Source organism: Emydura macquarii, unplaced genomic scaffold, assembly GCF_026122565.2.
Source record: "Emydura macquarii macquarii isolate MOO-44397 ecotype Brisbane River unplaced genomic scaffold, CSIRO-AGI_Emac_v2 contig_1254, whole genome shotgun sequence".
Classification (NCBI taxonomy): Eukaryota; Metazoa; Chordata; order Testudines; family Chelidae; genus Emydura; species Emydura macquarii.
The window spans coordinates 3,353,917-3,371,839 of NW_027131391.1; the positions used below are offsets into that span (position 1 = coordinate 3,353,917).

The 17,923-nt window shown below is 49.2% G+C and overlaps 1 protein-coding gene across 1 annotated transcript in view; it reads right to left on the minus strand.

Annotated features, from left to right (window-relative positions):
- Positions 1 to 15,554: 15,554 nt before the first annotated feature.
- The window catches only part of SRRM4 (serine/arginine repetitive matrix 4), a 123,536-nt gene continuing 121,167 nt past the window's right edge, over positions 15,555 to 17,923 (minus strand). Inside the window, exons 12-13 of the mRNA XM_067550290.1 lie at positions 16,721 to 16,864; positions 15,555 to 16,437 (exon numbers count right to left, since the gene is read on the minus strand). Coding sequence (XP_067406391.1) covers positions 16,179 to 16,437; positions 16,721 to 16,864 — 403 coding nt within the window. The 3' untranslated portion in view covers positions 15,555 to 16,178. The remainder of the gene's footprint in view (positions 16,438 to 16,720; positions 16,865 to 17,923) is intronic.

The following is a 17,923-nucleotide window of genomic DNA, read 5'->3' on the forward strand; positions in this document are numbered from 1 at the left end:
GCAGCACTGGCTGGGGAGGGTTTGACCAGGGCAGCTGGCCTCTCCCATTGACACTCCCAAAGCTGTGGTGCAACCAGCATCTCCCCCGTCCCTGGGTTGCAGCAACCCCTGCTGGCACACAGGAAGTGTCATTTGTCCCCCCAGTGCCAGGCGGAGGAGGAGGGTGAATTGAGCCCCCCCGACATCTGTATTCTCTCTCTGCAGCTGGCACCTCCCATGGGTGATGATGCTGGGAGCAGCAGGGTGGGCTCTTGGGAGGTTAACACCGATGCCAGTGTGCGTGTGGCCACTGTAGAGAACATTGTGGGTGGCTGAGTGCTGTATAAACCGCTGGTCAGGCTTGTACCAGTTCAGGGCTGTTCCTGGCTCCACTGCTGCCATGTGCTGAATGTCTAAGTGCGGGGAGCCTCCCAGTGACAGCTCAGGGCGACAATGGACTCTGCTCTCCCAGGAAGCGTAGCAGGTGGTCAGGCTCTTCTAGCGCACTGAGCCCAGCCAAACGAGGGGTTTCGGTTTTAGCTCACCCCATGAGCATGAGCCCCGCTCCCGAAATGTTAGCAGAGCTGGGGAGGTGCTTTTTGCATCACTGACACTGGGTCCCTCCCCACAGCTGCCCCGCCCAGCTGGCAATACAGTTTATGCTGTGTATAGTTATGTGATTAGGAACTACAATCTATAATTATAGTATGGAGACTCTCACCCCATCCCTACGGGGTGCATGGAATAATGGGCAGATTGCAATGCTAGATCCTCCTCTTTCTTTCTCCTCTGAAGGCAGGCCAGATATTTCTCTGTTCCTGGGCCTGACCCAGCTCCCTTTGAAGTGCCTCCCTAGGGTTTCTAGGGGTTGGGCCCATGAAGCGTTGCTTTAACCAGCTTTAACTTCTGTTGAAACTGGCCTGGGATGCATTTGACCTTCACAGACCTTGCCAAAGCAAGAATGAGCTCCCAGCTGGGGCTGTCAGTAGCAAAGGGGTGTGTGCATGTGTGACGGCTGAGTCTAAACTTTTCAAACAAATGTGCTCTGCAGCAGAATCCCGAGAGCAGTCCTCTCTGGCAGGGATGGCTCCGCACAGTCGTGTCCCCCTCCCCCGAGGCAGGGAAATCACCCCTGCCCCTTCCTTCTGTTTGGCAGCTGAATTTTATTTCAGTAGTGCCATGCATCCCCTTCCATGCATCCCGGAGGGCGTCTTGTCCCTATACAGTTACTGCATGGCTGGCTTTTAATACCCTTTGTTTTAGAAATGAACCGATGGGTTTATACTGGCTCTGGGATTGTGGCTGCAAGGCTGTGGGGGCAGAGGATATCTGCGTGCTTGTCCAGGACCGGGTGAGATCACTGGCTCAGAATAATAATGAATGACTTCACCAGTGCCTTCGTGGCAGAGCAGCCGTGTCCTGCACTCCTCCAGACCTTCTGTGTCTCCTAGCAGGAGCGAATGGGAAGCAGAGAACTATCCAGCTCAGCCAGAATTCGTTTGTGGCTAAAAAAACATCAGAGAGCTCCTTATCAAGGAATTTGGGCTACAAAAGGCCCATTAGGTTACCCAATGCACTCCCCCTGCCATGCAGGAATCACCTACTATACAGGCTCTAAATGGGGCTCCCTCCACTTCCCTGGGGAGACCATTCCAGAGGCTAGTCAGTGTTTAACAGATTGCAGTGCTAGTCTACTTTGCCTGATGTCACACCTCAATTTTCTTCTGTTTCACTTCAGCCCATTATCCCACCTCTTCCCTCGCTCAGCCTCTGCATTCTCCATCTGCTCCTGAGTCACTGTTTAAGAGCCACGTCCAAGTGGGGCAAGGTGGTGATGCTCAGCTCTCAGGGCGCACTTCAATGTTACATCAGCTGCCAGGCTAATTACAGGGCAAGAGCCTTGGAGATGGTGAGGTACCATGGAAGGAGCAGGGCCAGGATCCGTGTGGCCGCGTCCTTCTGTCACACGCTTAGGGCCGTGCAGCTCCCAGCCTCATTGCTGGTTCGCACATAGAGTAAGCAGCTCATTTTTAGAATTGGAATCAATCGATGGAACGTTTCTGGAGAGGGAATCAGGGCACTGGGCAAAAGGTGGATTCTGTGGCAGAATGAAAAGTCACAGGGCCTGACTGCCCCGCGAGGCACTGGATGAACTGCTTCGATCCCAAGGGGATTACACCAGCGTCATTCTGAAGCAGCATCATGGGGAAGTACGACTACAGGTGTCCCCTTCCCCTGGGTTGGTGGGGGGGCTCCTTCACCCTCTCCTATCCACTAGGATGTTGACTTTAAAACTGTCAGCCCCCGTTCCACCTAACCCCAGGCTGTAGGGAGCCATTGGGTCCATTTACTGATGGGTGCCATGAGCTGCCTCTCTTTGTGACAAATTTTGGTAGGCTTGTGCACACCGTGTAGTATTTAAAGCTGCTCGCTAAGTTCCATTTACAACATCTGCATGTCATACTCTGCATCCACTGGCAGGACATAGGTACCAATAATGAGGTTCTGGATTAAGAATGACGTCACTCCACAGGGATTGAAGCCTGTTTATTGCAACCCATTTACGCTGGGCTGGTCAGTGTTGATGATGGACGCCACTGGAATGCCAAAGCTGTTGCCACATGGTGAATTGAACTGGGCAACCGTATACGAAATGACTCAAGGACAGAACAAAGCGGAGTTTAAAACAATGCAACATTCACATTGTCAGCTGGGCATCATCAGCAACAGGCAGAGCATGCTGGGGGTCACCCAGTTTGAAATTAATTGTTGTGTGGCTCTGGGGCACAGAGGGTGAGTCGTAAATAGCAGGTGCAGACTGCACTCCCTTCCTTGGCAGCGGGGAACCTGTGCACGTCCAGGGGAAAAGACTTCAACTCCCACATTGGCCTTTTTAGCCACAGTTGTACTCCCAAGCTGTAAAACAGACATCAGCACTTGCTTCGGTCACAACGGAGAACAAGAAAACACCCACCCTTTGTGCATTGTCCCTTGGAAATCAGTGGCACTGTCCCCGCAGGCAGGGTCTGTTTATCAGAGGGTATCAGAATTCGGCTGTTAGTCAAGCAATGGTTAGGCCCTTGGCTCCAACTCCCCTCCCCCCATCTTTGAATACCAATAACTATGGTTATAATAGTTAAAGTATCTTTGGATGAGCAACCGTTGCTGGCCCTTCTTGATGCTCCCAATCACGGGGGCAATTATTGAGGTGGGGATGGGCTGGAGAGACTTAGGCCTGGATTCCTTTGGTCCCTAGCCTTCTGGGTTCGGACCAGGGCATGCTCTCCTTCTAGGTCTGGCAAGGGGTAAGGCATCCATGCCAGTGCTATTGGATATCTCAGCGGCTGTGGATAATGCTACTTCACAGTCAGTGCTGACTCACCTGGGAGATCTGGTTGGCTGGGTGGTAGGGGTGCCCTCAGGTAAGCCTGTGGGTGGGTGGGAGACGGGGGGCTTTTGCTTGTTTTGCCTTGTCACCTTTCCTAGTCAATGTGCTGAAGACCCTGGAGGAGGCCATGAGCCATTCTGGTCTGCAGTGTCCTCAGTACATGGTGATAGTCAGTTCCGGATCTCTTCAGTTAACACTGATTGTACAGTTTCAGGCCCTGATCCAGCAGGGCATTTGAGCATGTGCCTAACTTTAAGCATATGAGCAGTCTTCAGCCATGTAAGTAGGCCTGTTGATGTCACTGAAGATAGACCTGTGCTTAAGTACCTTGCTGAATCGGGACCTCAGTACTCTGCAATGTCTCAACCTTGGTGAGGCAAAGTGATGCTCTTGGGGAAGGGAAGGCATTTGGATGAAGGTATCATCCTTACTAGATATTAGGGGTGACTGCTCATGCAGGCGGTGCTGTAAATATTCACTCTACATCCCTCCAGCATAGGCCCTGCGGAGTTTAGCGAGAGGTATGTGACCGATGCTAGAACACTTTTCCAGACTTATCCTCCCTGTGTCTGTGCGCCATGCTCCTTCCTTCCAACACCTACAATTTCTCTTGGTCACTGGCGAGAACTAATCACACCAGTAAGAGCTGCCTGTCCTGTTGGGCGATCATTGATTCCTTTGGTGGTCATTGTGATACCTTTAATCATGATGAACTAATGTAGCATTAATGGGAAAGTGAGCGCAATTCCATTGGCTGCAGTGAGTTGTTGCCACATCAGTCCCAGGATATTAGAGAGTCAAGGCGGTTGAGGCACTATTGAAGGCTTGTCTCTCGTACCATCAGAAGTTAGTCCAATAAATGATAGGCCCTCACCCACCTTGTCTCAGCACTTCCATCAGCACGTTAAGCAGTTATTTCATGTGCTGTTCGAGAACTTTCCTCCCTGTCTGGAGGATGCTTTGATTTGTATCATAACAACGTATTGGCAACAAGCTGGGGTGGGGGCCACAGGATCTCCAGAGGGCAGGCTGGAAAGCAGCCTTCTCAGCTACCTCCACAGCTCTGTACATTGTGCAATGGGGAGACCTTACCCTCTGCCTGATTCCCCTGGAGTCCATCATAGGATCAGAGAAGTCCTATGGGTCTGTTCAGACCGTCCTCTTGTATGTGCAGAGTCAAGGCTCCCCATGGAGGGTGTAAAGGATTGTAAAGTGACACACACCCCTGCTGCTGTATTATATCACCTCGTGCTGATCCGGATCACTCGCACGAGCTAAGCAGGCTGGGTCACTGTGTGGATGGGAGCCCTGTGTGTTGCGGTGTTGATAGGTAGCACTCGTTCCCTGCATCTCCCTGATGCACCAGCACAGCACTCGGCTGCCGGAGGGGGCTGGCTGCCTGCTGGCAGGAGAGCTAAAGCTAAGGGCTTATCCTTTTGGCTTATTAAAGGGCCCATAGCACTTTTCCCAAGCTTGGAGTGTTCACCCTAGTATCCTGGTGAAATTCTGCAGTAGGAGATATTGTTTTTCCCTCTGGAGTGTCTTGTGAATAAAATTTGCTGTCTGGCTGCATAGCCTGCAGTTGTAGTATTCCTATAAATAGCACAGAAAGACAGCAGTGCTAGACAAAACCCAACGCCTTTTAGAATCTCACCAAACAAACGTTATTTTCCAAACTATGTCACTGGAAAATCTGAGTTGGTGCCAGTTATTCTTTGTGTTTCAGTCTTTGAGAGACTGAAGTGTTGGTGCCCCAGAGAGAACAGGCAGGACCGAGATGCCACCACGGACCAAGGTGCAACCACAGCCCGAGGCCCCTGCAATGGCAGGGAACTGATTGGGTGGGACAGGCCCAGATGATCCTAGCAGGGGATCTCTGTTCCATGCTGCAGAGCAAGGTGAAAATTCCCCCAGCCAATCTGACCTGGGGAAAATTCCTTTGAACCTGGCGATCACCATAACCCTATGCATGGAAGCCAGAATCACCAGCCGAGTACCTCGGAGCAGAGGATTTTCTGTACCACCTTAGGATACTGGTCCAGCCTGTCCGATGGCCTGCATCTAGCTGTGGCCAAAACATGATGCTTCAGAGGAAGGAGGAAAAATCAAAAAGGCACCTGCCCTATTAAACCTTTTTGGGGAAAAAAGTCTCCTTCCTGACCCCCGCAGGTGTCCATCTGACGCCCTGAAACGTGAGGCTGATTATACAAATTAGAATGGCAAGCAAACTCATTATCATTGGAGCAAGGCAGAGGCCCTGCCTCTTCATGGCCAGGAAGGAGAATAGAGTCAATGAACTGCCCCTCTGGGGTCCCATGTGCTTTGTGGATGGTGTCTCCCTCTCATATATAGGCTGAAGATGCTCGTGCATTGTGAGGCCTGTAGAGAGGAGTTTCACGATTATATCAGAAATGTTACACTGCTCCAGGGCATTGTCTGAGCCCATCCACTCCCCAGTGTCTGAGAGGGAGAGGAATGGAAAGAGGGAACCACCCCTATTATAACACCCAGTGATGCCATCACCACTCTGATATTGGGGCAAGAGAAGACCCTGAGTCATTAATAAATACTCAGTTTTGCTGGTGTTTATTCAGGGCAATAACATTAATCCCAAGGAACCTGATGCTTATTAACATCAGTCTGGGAGGGGCTGAAGATCCGTTCTGTTCCAGCCTCTGTTACCACCCCATCTGGCTTGTGTTGCTAATTTCTGCCTGCTCTTTCTGTGTCATTGACTTATTCCAAGCAGAGGGGAAGGGAAAGGGTGGAGCAGGGCTCTGTTCTGTGCGTTTCTGCCACTTGCTTTCAGTTTTGCTGCACCCAGCTTTTGCCGAGATGATATTTTCCGAGGCGTTTAAATCAGTGGTGTGCGAAGCCATGGTCAGCTGGACACAGCTCTGGTGAATGATGTAGAGCTGGCTGGCTGCAGGTGGCAAGGCAATGGCGCACAGCCCTGTGCAGATCGCAGCCACCAACATCAGGCATGCACCAAGCAGTAAAAAGCACTTCCCAGGCCAGCAGAAGCCTTCAGGCAGAAAGCACAATGGCCACAAGCAGCAGGAAAAAAACAGCCCTTGCAAGTCACATGTGGAAGGGAGAATTCATTGCTCCTGCATTAGCTCAATGAGCAGGAGAAATACCGCTGAGGGCACAGCCTTGGCTGGTGCTGAGCTCCTTCCGAGGGGTGCTGCAAGTACAGAAGTCAGCCTGCTGAAAAATCAGGTCACTTACTTAGGGCCCTAATTTTAGGTACCCACGTTTGAAGTGTTTGGCTAAGATCACAGGCAGAGTAGGGAATAGAATCCAACACCTTGTCTGCAGCTCTAGCCACTAGCCCACACGCCTCCCATGCAGTCCAATGCAGGCACATCCATGTTTGTTTCCTGTTCATGGACTGTCAGTCCCTGGGCTGGCTGGAGATGAGTCTAGTGGAGAGGCAGCTTATTCATCTCTGAGGTTGTGGGGGAGGAGGGAGGGTCTTGTATTCAACAACAGCCTACCAGACTTATATTGGGGCAGAGGGAGTCATGCCTATGGCTAGGATGATTACCTAATTGCATTTATCTTGCTGGATAAAGTATTGATGCCACAACATGGTGAGCCACATCCAGATGGTGAGTTTGAATGGTCTAGGTTGCAACATTGCACCAATGCTTCATCGTGACATCACACCATAACACAAAACATTGGCCCAAGAGCACTGGGTGGTGGCTCAGCCTCCTCCCACTGATGGAGGACTGGACTGTCCACGTGTCCTACTAGCTGAGACTGCAGGATGCGGACAAGGCAGAGCCATGAAAATCAGGGCTGTCCTACAAATGGACAGGTCTGTGTCTTGCCAACCTGGATGGAAGGACTGGGGCAGTAAGCATTGCCTTTGGAGAGGAGGAAAAATGGGCAGGGCAACTAGGAAGATTGTAAAACAGGAAGGACACAGCTCCCTGATTATCCTGCCCAAACCTGGTGCTTAGACAATCCTGAAACCTTACAATTCAACCTGTTCTTCAGGAGCTTCTTGGCTTGGCAAATGAATTCCACTGACTGGCAGACATTCCTGTCCTATAAGACGTGGGGTTCTAAAGCTCCAGCAGTGTACCAAAGCAATAGATGCCTTGTAAATAGGTTTTTGGTTTTTTTTTAGTTACAGGGAATGGCTCATGGGTCTCCAAAGCACAAATAATTTTTCTGTAATTGGATTAAAAAAAGGAGAGGAAATATCTATGGCTTACAACTCTGGCTTTTTGTACTGTACAGCGATTAAACCTGTAACTCCCATTATTGCTAATGGAAGTAGTCTGTGTAGTGCATTGTGCTGGGTGATGAGAATTTCCCCCGTAATCTCCCAAACACAGCAGTTCCAGGGGGCATGGAGGGCTGCCGAGTATTTCCTATTAGACTTGGTTATTTTAAATAGCTTTTTCAGTGGAAGTCTGCATTCCTGGTGCCAGCACTATATGGGGCATTGACATCTCTAGTCCAATCACAGCCAAAGTGTGCTGGTGGAGTGGAGATAGGGAACAACAGGTGGAAGAGAATCCAATGGGGTCGTTCCATTGAAAGCCATTGTTTTTGCAAGACCCCAGAAGGCAAGAAAGCAATGCAGACCCTTTGGCAGAGCTGTGGGGACTGCATCAGGGACATGAGAGTCACTGTGTGGCAGGATTAATAGTGCGAATCGGCAAGTGGAGTGCAGGAGTGTTACGGGTCAGAGCTGCAATGAAACCAGCAGAGCTCAGTGGTGCTCTACTGGCGCACTGGGTGCATTGCTGGTCTGGAAGAGCACTGGCAGAGCAGTGTTGGGGCCCAGGAGGGGAAGAGGAGAAGCAATGGGGGCACAGGTAGAGCTGTGAATGGGAAGGTTGCAAAGCCGCTTGCCCATGCTTTGCTCTTGGTTCAGCCAGTGCTTTCAGGGCCCAGGTCAACTCCTAGTGAAGTCAGTGGAAACACTCCCAGTCACTACCACAGAAGTGGGATCAGGCCCTAGAGCTCTTACTCCACTAAAATCCTCCTTAAGTGTATGTGAAAGGAACACAGAAGACGAGTTTGTAACAAGAACTAATACTGTCAGAACCTTTATTTGAACCCTTGTTGTTTCTTTCAACCAGGCTAACAAATCAAATACCTCAGGAAGACTGAAGAACACAGTATGCTTTTCAGTGGAAATCAAAGGTACTTTTACAATGAAATAAAATGATCAGATGCTTCCGTGTAATTTGATAGGGACTGACCAACAGACAAGAGTGACGGAGACACACTATTTCCATAACGGCTCTTTTCCTTCTTTTCTTTGCTTTGTTCTAAATGTTTTTGGTGAATGATATTTGAAACTGAACCTGCCATTGGGATCCTGAGAATGCCACGTCAGTGGATCTGGGGTACATTTCACCAGAGATTTTCCAGGTCATCATCAGTGGACCTTCTATTGGCTCATGCTGGATTTGGTGTCCCAGAAATCTGACAGGGGGAGGTCTTCATCAGTAACTAAGGCCACCTGAGGAAAGGCACCTGTCCCATAGTCAGGAAGCCGTGCATGGTTTTTCATTTTCAGCTGAATGGTTTATTGTAATATGTGGAAACTGCAGTACGTTTGGCAATGACCTTTTCTCTTTGTCATGTGAAAATTTTTGTGCCACAATGAAAGTCTTTTGATTTCCTAGTAAGGAAGCCATAAAACCTACTGGACATTAAGGGCTAGGGTTAAAATATTCCAAATTAGGCACCTAAATCCATATTTTAATTCCCTAAATAAGTGCTCAGATTTTCAGAAAAGACCGAGCACCTGACATCAACGAGTGAAGTCAGTGGGAACTGTGGTTGGTTCGACACCTACAAAAATCAAGACACTTATTTTGATACCTAAATATGCACCAAGGGCCAGATTTTTAAAGGTATTTAAGTGCCTAACTTCCATGGGAGTTAGAAACCTAAACACCTTTACAAATTTGGCCCTAAGGAGCCTAACCTGAGAGAACTGTTTTTTGGCCATAAAGTGCCACATAGTTCCCCCTGAAGTTAATGTGAGGGCTGCTTTTGACTTCAGTGGAGCTACCCTGGTTACACCCACAGGAGCTGGGCCACACTGTTTAGCATGTCACATGATTTCAAACCAGGAAAAGCCAGACTGAGGCAGGTCATGGTTTACACTGGTGCAACATGGACTACACTAGAAGTTTGCAAGGGCGCAGCTCCGGCCCAGGGCAGACAAGGCCTCAGAAAGGAGTCCCACGCTGCTCCCCAGTATGGAAAGGTAGCAGCTGCAATGCGGGGAAAGAGTCAAAGCAGGGAACAATAGAAGGAAGGGCGGTCTAAGGGTGCATTGGGCTGGGACTTAGGACAACTGGGTTCAATTAACTCCCTGTGTGATCATGGGAAAGTCACTTAACCTACCCGGTGCTCATGTTGCCATCTGTAAAATAGTGATACTACTTCCCAGCCTCCCATGGGTGTCTGAGGATAAAATACATGAACGGTTGTGAGGTGCTCAGCTGCTCCTGTGAAGTTGGCCACATAAGTTCCCAGATAGATGCACGGGCTATTCAGTTATCCAAAGAGCTCTATTAAAACATGGGAGAAGAACAAGTCTAATCTCCCTATTGGTGCCACAAATTACAGGTTAAACAGTTGCTTCCAGATACCTAAAATACCTTCTCAAGGAGCTGTGACTTGAACAGAAATTGGTTCATGACTATTCCCCTCCTCTGTTTGTTTCCATCTAAATGAGGCTTCCCTATAAATTACTGGCATTCTAGCTCAATCTGATCCCAATTTGTCTGGCTGATGCTTCCACTGCAACAGAACCCATTTCATTTATACTTTCATCAGTCACCTCTCTTACAACGCCCTCCCCCCGATGGAGCTGGCAGCTCCTTAAATTACTTGACAGGCTCCTGTCTGTGAAGCCCCCAATGGCAGGACCCAAATATCATCTTTAAATAATGCTCAATAAATAGAAGAAATAAATATTAAATAACAGGCTAAGTCCCCTTAGCTTCTTCAGTATATGTACAATGCATAGCAAAATAACGTTGATCGGCTATATGCAGACAATAGTTTGGTATAACTTTAAAATAAAATAAATTTAAAGCATCACAACCAGCATAAAGCAAAAGATCTAACATGCGGTAGCTCACTGAGAACAGCAAGTGCATAATGAGCCTTAACTATGCCCCAACTCCTTGCTTTTCAGCACAGAAGCTGAAGAGCTGAATTCTGCAGGGAAGTGTAAATAGGGTTTGGAGAGTCAGGACAGAAAGACTAAGAGGATACCAGTTTTGTGAAGGGATATTAGAGATTAAAAGAGCACAACAAGCAGTCAACAGAACCCAGAGCAACATGATTTAGAACACTGGGCATTTTACAAATGAGAACCTCGGCGGGTTCCTTGGTTCTAGAATGTAGGAGCTTCTAAAACTCTACTGGGCTATGGGAATAAGCGAGAGGAAGGAAGGTTTAGCTATTTCATGAAACCTTTAGAGCTATCTGAAGAATTCCAAATGTCCTCGAGAATCCCTCACCCTCGGGAGTGGCTGGCTAGCCTCAGATTAGCAGTGATTCACGTATGATTGAGTTGCGTTTCCACTAAACGAAGGATGTTTTTTGCAGAACATTGGCAGAAATCTGAGATGTCAGGGTGCAAAATTCTTCAAAAGCAACAAACAAGCAAAACAACATTTAAAAAAAGCAGCTGGCAAAAGGCACAAAAGACAGAAAAGCTTGAGGGATTTTGCAAACTGGCAGAAATCCCAAATGTCAACCAATAAGCAGGGCTGCATTTTGGACTACACCGGAAATTTAATCAAGTTAAATTAAAGATAATTCCCCCAATGGGTGAAAAAAACAACCTACCCCATAACTTGGTTGGGGGCTTTTGTCATTGGAGAACAGGTTTTGGAAACATCTTCAGAACTGCTGGCTCTTCCGTACTGTTGTTTCCTTTATCTACCATGGCTACATTATTCTTGGTAACAAACAACATACAAAAGTCCGGTGGATGGCAACCACAGAGGGAACCCGAGTTTCTTTTTCAGAGAAGCCATGTTACATTTTGTACTCCGACTCAAGGAGAGAAGGGAAATAGGTATTTCAGCCAACGTGGCAATGACACTAGCAAAGGGCTATTCTGTGATTTCCCTTTGCAGGATTGCAAATTTCTCTTCCCTCTCCCATTTTGAAGAAGCAGGATTCTTGCCATGTCCTCTGTGAGATCATAGACTTGTGAAGCATAAATAGAGCTCATCACCATTAATGTTGCCATCATCATTCATGTCCATTGGACTCCAACATAGAGAAGCGTGGACAAAGATTTTGTGATGAATCCTAGTTTTCAGTGGAAAAAAACTACACAGTGTGTCCCTCTGATGTCAGTTAACCTTTCACCCCCTCCTTTCTAGCACAATAAAGTAGATTTGTTCAGCTTTGCCTTACCATCAACTTTAACCCAAGCTACAGTCGGATACTTCAATACCTTCCCTGGATGCAAAGCGATTGTAGAGTTCTGAGGCCATCTTTGTAAACCTTTACGCTTGGAAGGGGACATGGAGACATTGAAACAAATGAACATATCCAAAAATAACTTATTCCAAAAATATAATAAATAAATACTGTTAATGACCAATTGCATCCAGTCTGACATAGAATCAAAAATAGAATAATAATCACAATAATAATAAATAATTTAACAGGTTTATCCAATACAAGTCTAAGTGGGAAACCTAGGGAGTTTTAGCTGCCATGGGATAGTCCTTGTTGAGTGGATCAGGAGGCTCACGCGCAGGATACTGTAGGCTCAGCATGATCCTGGGAGCCATCTCTTTACCCTTGATCCATGTATGTTATTCCCATCGACATGGACTGAGAACAGAACATGGAGCTTTGTTCGTAGATCTCCATCAGTAAGGAAGTCAAGTCAACATAATGCTTTACTATTTACACCAATTTCACAAAGCCCCTTTTCTGCACCTCCTTTTAACTGCCTGGCGCAGTGTTTAATTGCACCTGACGCGGCTGGGTGGGTACTCAATGCGTGCAGGGTTTATTCTTGCAGCAGTGGTGGGGTTAGGCCTTGAGTTACATGTTCTAGGCCTCTGATAACTGCGACTGCATCCTACTGGGAAAACAACAATGCAATGTGTTTGAGTATCAGACTGGGCCACATGGGGAGCAAGAGTCCTCAATCCTTCCGGGTTAGATCTTGCTGCAAAACACTGAAGGCAGAGAGGCTGGCTAACATCTAGAAAAGGAGATATGCAGTTCCCTCCCCTGAGCCATTGGTTCTCCCCAGCACATTATAATGTCAATATGTAAACACTCACACAGAGGGGGGAGGTGGCATTCAACCCCCAGCCAGGACTTTGGAAAGTCTGTAGGCTCAGCTGTAGCCGGAATCCCCGTTTTCTATTTTCTAGAAGATTGGAAAGTGGGAATCGTCTGGACCCTTTTCCCTAACTACTACAAGCAACTACATGCCAACTCATGGAAGAAAGCCTGGAGACACACTGAGAAGAACCTCCATGAAACAGGGTTCTGGCACGTGGGGGAACAACAATGCCAGTAAAACAACTTGTGCTACATGGCAGTAACGCAATACAGGAATCCTTAGATGGTTTAGAAATGAGGGCATCCATTCTGTGAATGGGCCTTCTGAGAGATGGTTGCACGCCTCCTACTGGACCACTGAAAATAACAACCACCAATAGCCTTGAGCGGTACTAAGCTGCTGGGCCACATCGCTCTCTGTATTTCTGGCATGCAAACACACCCCGTTCGCCTTGCCCTTCAGGTCGCAGCTTTGCTTGTTCACTTTAAGTCTCCATGATTCAGGGGCTGCAGGTGGCTCTTCAACCGCATCTCTTTACAAGTACAGTTTTCCACGCTCTTCCATCTCCTCAATGGTGGCAGATCAACTTTCTGCTTGGCCCCTTAGCACCCTTGAGACCATACATCTTTGAGTCATTAAGACTAAACAGGATAATAATTACGCAGGATGGGGAAGAGGAAAGGGGGAAACAAATGTCTTAATCCCAAATGAACTGTTGTAAGCACCCGGCTGTTGCAAGAAAAAGAAATTCTTCCATGCCAATTTAGCCTGCACCTGGGGGAGGCCTTTGTTAGGCAACAAATCACAGTAATTGCACAGCCGGCTGGGCTGGCACTCATTGCAGAGAGAAAACAAAGGCAGGCTTGGCACACGGTCTGGAAGAACGACCACTGCCCTCCCAAATGAGAGCCAGGGGCTCAGCAGGAAATGGGCGATTGATGGATACACCCCCTTTCCTATATCCTGCTTCTTCCTCCCCATGCCCAACTCTCCACCTGAGTCTTTGCCTGACTAGACCAGAAAATAAAGTGCACATTGCAGCAACTACATCAGAGATCTTCCTGGAGGCAGGGGAAAGTGTTAAGATGGAGCTGCATTGCCTCCCACGATGCTGCAAAGGGCCGTGAAAGGTTAATTTGGATGCATTCTGCACCAGCAAGCCCAGGACTCAAATTGTAAACCTCTGCCTGGGACTGAAACCAAATTCCTTGGAGCTGAGTCTAATGCCTGGAACAGAAAACGTTCCATTGCCTTCCATTTGGGCAAGGGGTAAAGGTGCGGCAGCTGCTAATTCTTTCCTCAAAGGCACCCTGTGATTCTGCAGGGAAACAGTTCCCAGAGGCCAGGTGGCACGGCTTACAATTTATGGGATGTGTGAGGGGAGGAACAGGATGCCAGCATGCTCAGCCAGGCGTTGTTGTGCCTGTCACCATACAGCTCCCAGCAGCAAAGGCACAAGAGGAGTTTCCAACACCTGTCTCTGTGGCCAGGATCTGGTGCTAAGAGTAAGGAATCTAGGGGCAGGCGGCCATGATTCTTAGCTGTCTCTTGGAAAACAGTTTGGAGTTGATTGGTTATTTTTTAACCCTGCGCTCTCTGCTTTGTGAAGAGAGGTTATGCTGGCTATGTTAAAGCACAAGGGAAAACTCAGGCATGGTTCCCATGGCCCAGCCCGGGACTCTAAGCCAGCAGCTGTGCTCCCTTGCCCTGCACCACAAACCACTATCCTTCACTAAGACTATTACTCCAACCCCAAACACCTGGGGGGAAGGGAGCTGTGTGTTGGTAGTGTGCAGATAAACAGGCTATCAGGCCCTGGCAACTCTCCCAGGTGACCCCAGGAGAGTTCCTCAGGCTAGCCAGCCAGCCGGGACCCTTCTCTGATATTTAGGACCCATCAGCCCATTTTCCACACCAGGTTAGACAGATGGCAAGCTGCAATTGCTGCTACTGATTGTACACATCTTCTTATTTGTGTTATCCCATTTCCCCCTATGTCAGCCTGCTTGTTTGGCTCATCCACCTGTTATGTCTTAGAATGCAAGATCCTGGGGGCCATGACTGTCATTTCCTGTATGGTTGTACAGCGCCAAGCACAATGGAGCCCTGATCTGATTAGCTACAAGGTGCTACTGCAATAGTAGTAGTAGTAGCAGCAGCAAGGAACATAGAACTAACTTGCCCAGTCAGTAAAGCAGACAGGCTTTCTTCTTTCACTAAACCCAGAGATGGTCTCTGCTGCTGAGAGGTTTCCTCCTCCTTTCTGCTGATAAATAAAAAGCTCTGCAGTTGAGGCTTCTACACTTTGAGCAGCTCTGGGCCAGGCACTGTATTAAATGGGAGCTGACCTTTGGGTGAGTAGGAAGATTAGAGGGGGTTGATGTCACAAAATGTAAGCTCTTTGGGGCAGGGACCATCCTTCTGTGTTTGTACAGCGCCTGGCACAATGGGGTCCATGACTGGAGCTCCTAGGTGCTACGTACTAATACCTTTCCTGGAGCAGGAACTTACACTGCAGGGGGAATTCCATTGCACAGCAGAGTTCCTATGATGAAAACAACCACAGCAGGAGCCTTGCAAGAAGGGGCGGTGGAGAGCTCTGGGGTTGCGGGTTCCCAGGAGAGGGGGTGCCTAATGATTCTCAAGCACAGTGACAAGACTTTGCTCCCTTGCATTTCCTGACTGTTGGCCTGGCCTCCCAGCACTCAACTCTTGATTGTTCCCACTTCCACTTAAAGTCTCACCAGCGCGATCAACAGGGAGTTGGGGGTGAAGAGAAACAAACTCATGATATAATAATGGGAGTGGGGGGTCAGAAATGGCCACTTCCAACCAGTGCATGACCCAGTGGAATTCTCTCTTCACAGTCACAGCAGGAATGGGCTGACCCAGGATGACTGAATAGTCTTTCCCGGGGGTGTGGCACACTGGGAAAGCCACCTCAAGTGACAGTGAATCAATACTGCAGAGGCCTCTGGATTTTCCCTTTGTAGGGGAGAGACCACACTGCATTGCTGGAGTCAATGGGAGCTTTGCCAGAAGCAGGGCCAGACCCGAACTCTTTCTGCACGTCCCAAAAGGCTTGGAGAGCGTTTCTTTTAAATTATTTCTCTTCTTCACCTCCCCACACCAAACAATCGGTGCTTGCTGGCTGCTGGCCAGGGAAAAGCAAGGAGCTAAACTCACTCTCTGGATTAGCAGTTGGGAAATGCTTCCCTGGAGATATGCAAGGAATGGGTGGGGGCAAGGGGAGGTGGGTTTATAACCAACGGAGCCACTGCAAAGCACAGACCCTCCCCTCTCTCCCCATCTCTGTGACATGTCCACATATTCTCTGGGGCAGCCAGGATTGTCGACGTGTGCAGTGCCCAGCACAACAGAGCGCTGGTGGCTGCCATAATGTAAATATTAAATAATAATCTGTTGCCGGGGAGGTTGGAGGAGAGAGGAATTTGAAGAGACAATCCCGATGCACACGGCAGGGAGGGGGACCACCTAGCGCTGCATGCTATCATAGCTGTCCACTGAGTCGTAACTCTTGCTCCTGCTCCGGCTGCTCCTGGGGCCTGAACTCCGGCTCCGGCTTCTGCCACTGTCACTGCTGCTACTCCAGCTTCTGCTCCGGCTGCTCTTGTAGCTGGAGTAGCTGCGGCTGGGAGAGTGGCTAACTCTGCTGTACCAGGAGGAATAGCTGCTGGCACTGCTGGAGGAGGACGGACTGGGCCTGTAGTATGGGACTGGGCGTTTCCGGGCACTGTGGGGACAAAGGGAGAAGAGTGGTGTCTGTGACTGGTGACACAATGGGACCCTTGGGGGGAGCTTCTGGCCCCAGGCCTCAATGGGAGGCAGGGAGGAAAACCTGAGAGGGATGCTTCCCCTCAAGTGCTTGGAGGGCAGCGTCTCCAGGCATGATGGACTCAAAGCAGATCCCTACTAAGGCTCTCCACAGACCTTGGCCAGAGGGTCACAACGGAGCCTGCAGCCCCCAGCGTGCCTGTCTGCTGGAGGAACCAAGAGGCCCCTGGTCATTTCCTTACCTCGTGATGCGGCGAGCTTCCAGGTGGCTGGGAGAATCTCTCCTGCGTTTCCTCATGGGCGAGTAGGACCTCCGCCGCCGCCTGTCCCGCTCCCGCTGGGCCTCCTTCTCGCTGGAGCCGTACTTGGGCTCTCTTGCACGCTCCCTGAGGAATGGCCAGTTTGGAAACGGTCAGTGCCTGCTTTTACAAGGCACCACCTGCAGAATGGCTGTGCTTTGCTGATGCAACTACTCATTGGGGGAGAGGGGTGGGGCTAGAGCCTGGACCCTTCAGCTCCAGAGCACAGGCCTCTACCATTTGAGCTAAAAAACTCACCCTGCCAGCAGCCTCCACATGGCTTGACTGATAGATGGAGGCACAAGACATTTAGCCAGCGTGTTATGCAGCCACTCGCTAAGCACAGGCTGGGGAGTGCTTTTCAACAGCACACACCGTTGGCTAGATGTGCACGCAGTTCCCAGATTTAGCCAGTCTGGCTGTAGCAATGTCAGGCCTGGATATTTGCAACAGGTGTGTGCTATTTCCGTGGGGCACATCTGTTCTGCAGAGCCCCAGCCCTCCGGAGTTAATACTGCAGCTCTCAGGCTGGCGCTGGAGCAGCGTTGTGGGGAAGTCTCTCTACACTTCCCTGAAGTCCTGATCGCTGCCCAGTCCTCACTGGCACTGAATGGGAGGGAGGGAGTTGGGAGGGAATGGAGTTGATCTGGTTTCACATACTGCCTCCCACATTTGAAGCGCTTTGTAAAGTGCTGAGTTAAATATCGAGGCCTTGATTTTAACTGACATTCAGGCCCCTTTGCACTGCACTGCTGAATTGGACCCAGAGAACACAGACTTTTTAAGCGTGCAGAATGGTTCTGATGAGCTCCCTGATTGCTCTAGATATTAGAACCTGCTAGCAAGAGTTTGGAAACATTTAACAGACCAGACTGAGCCTAGCTTCCCAGTGTGTTTTGCTAGGTATTCAAAGCACAAGAGTCTCAGGGTATCTGGCAGGTACAATACATCCATTGGGTAAGTGCTAAGACACACTGACAGGACAAAGCTGCCTGGTGTGTCAATCAGCTTTATTTGCCATCACCCTGCAGCTTTGCTACATTTTTGTCAGTATTGAAATAACTGGCCCTCTCATAGAAAAAAGGATGCTGAGGGTGGGAGGAATTTGACCAGAGGACAGTCTGTGGGCGCCGTGCTGGTTCCAGT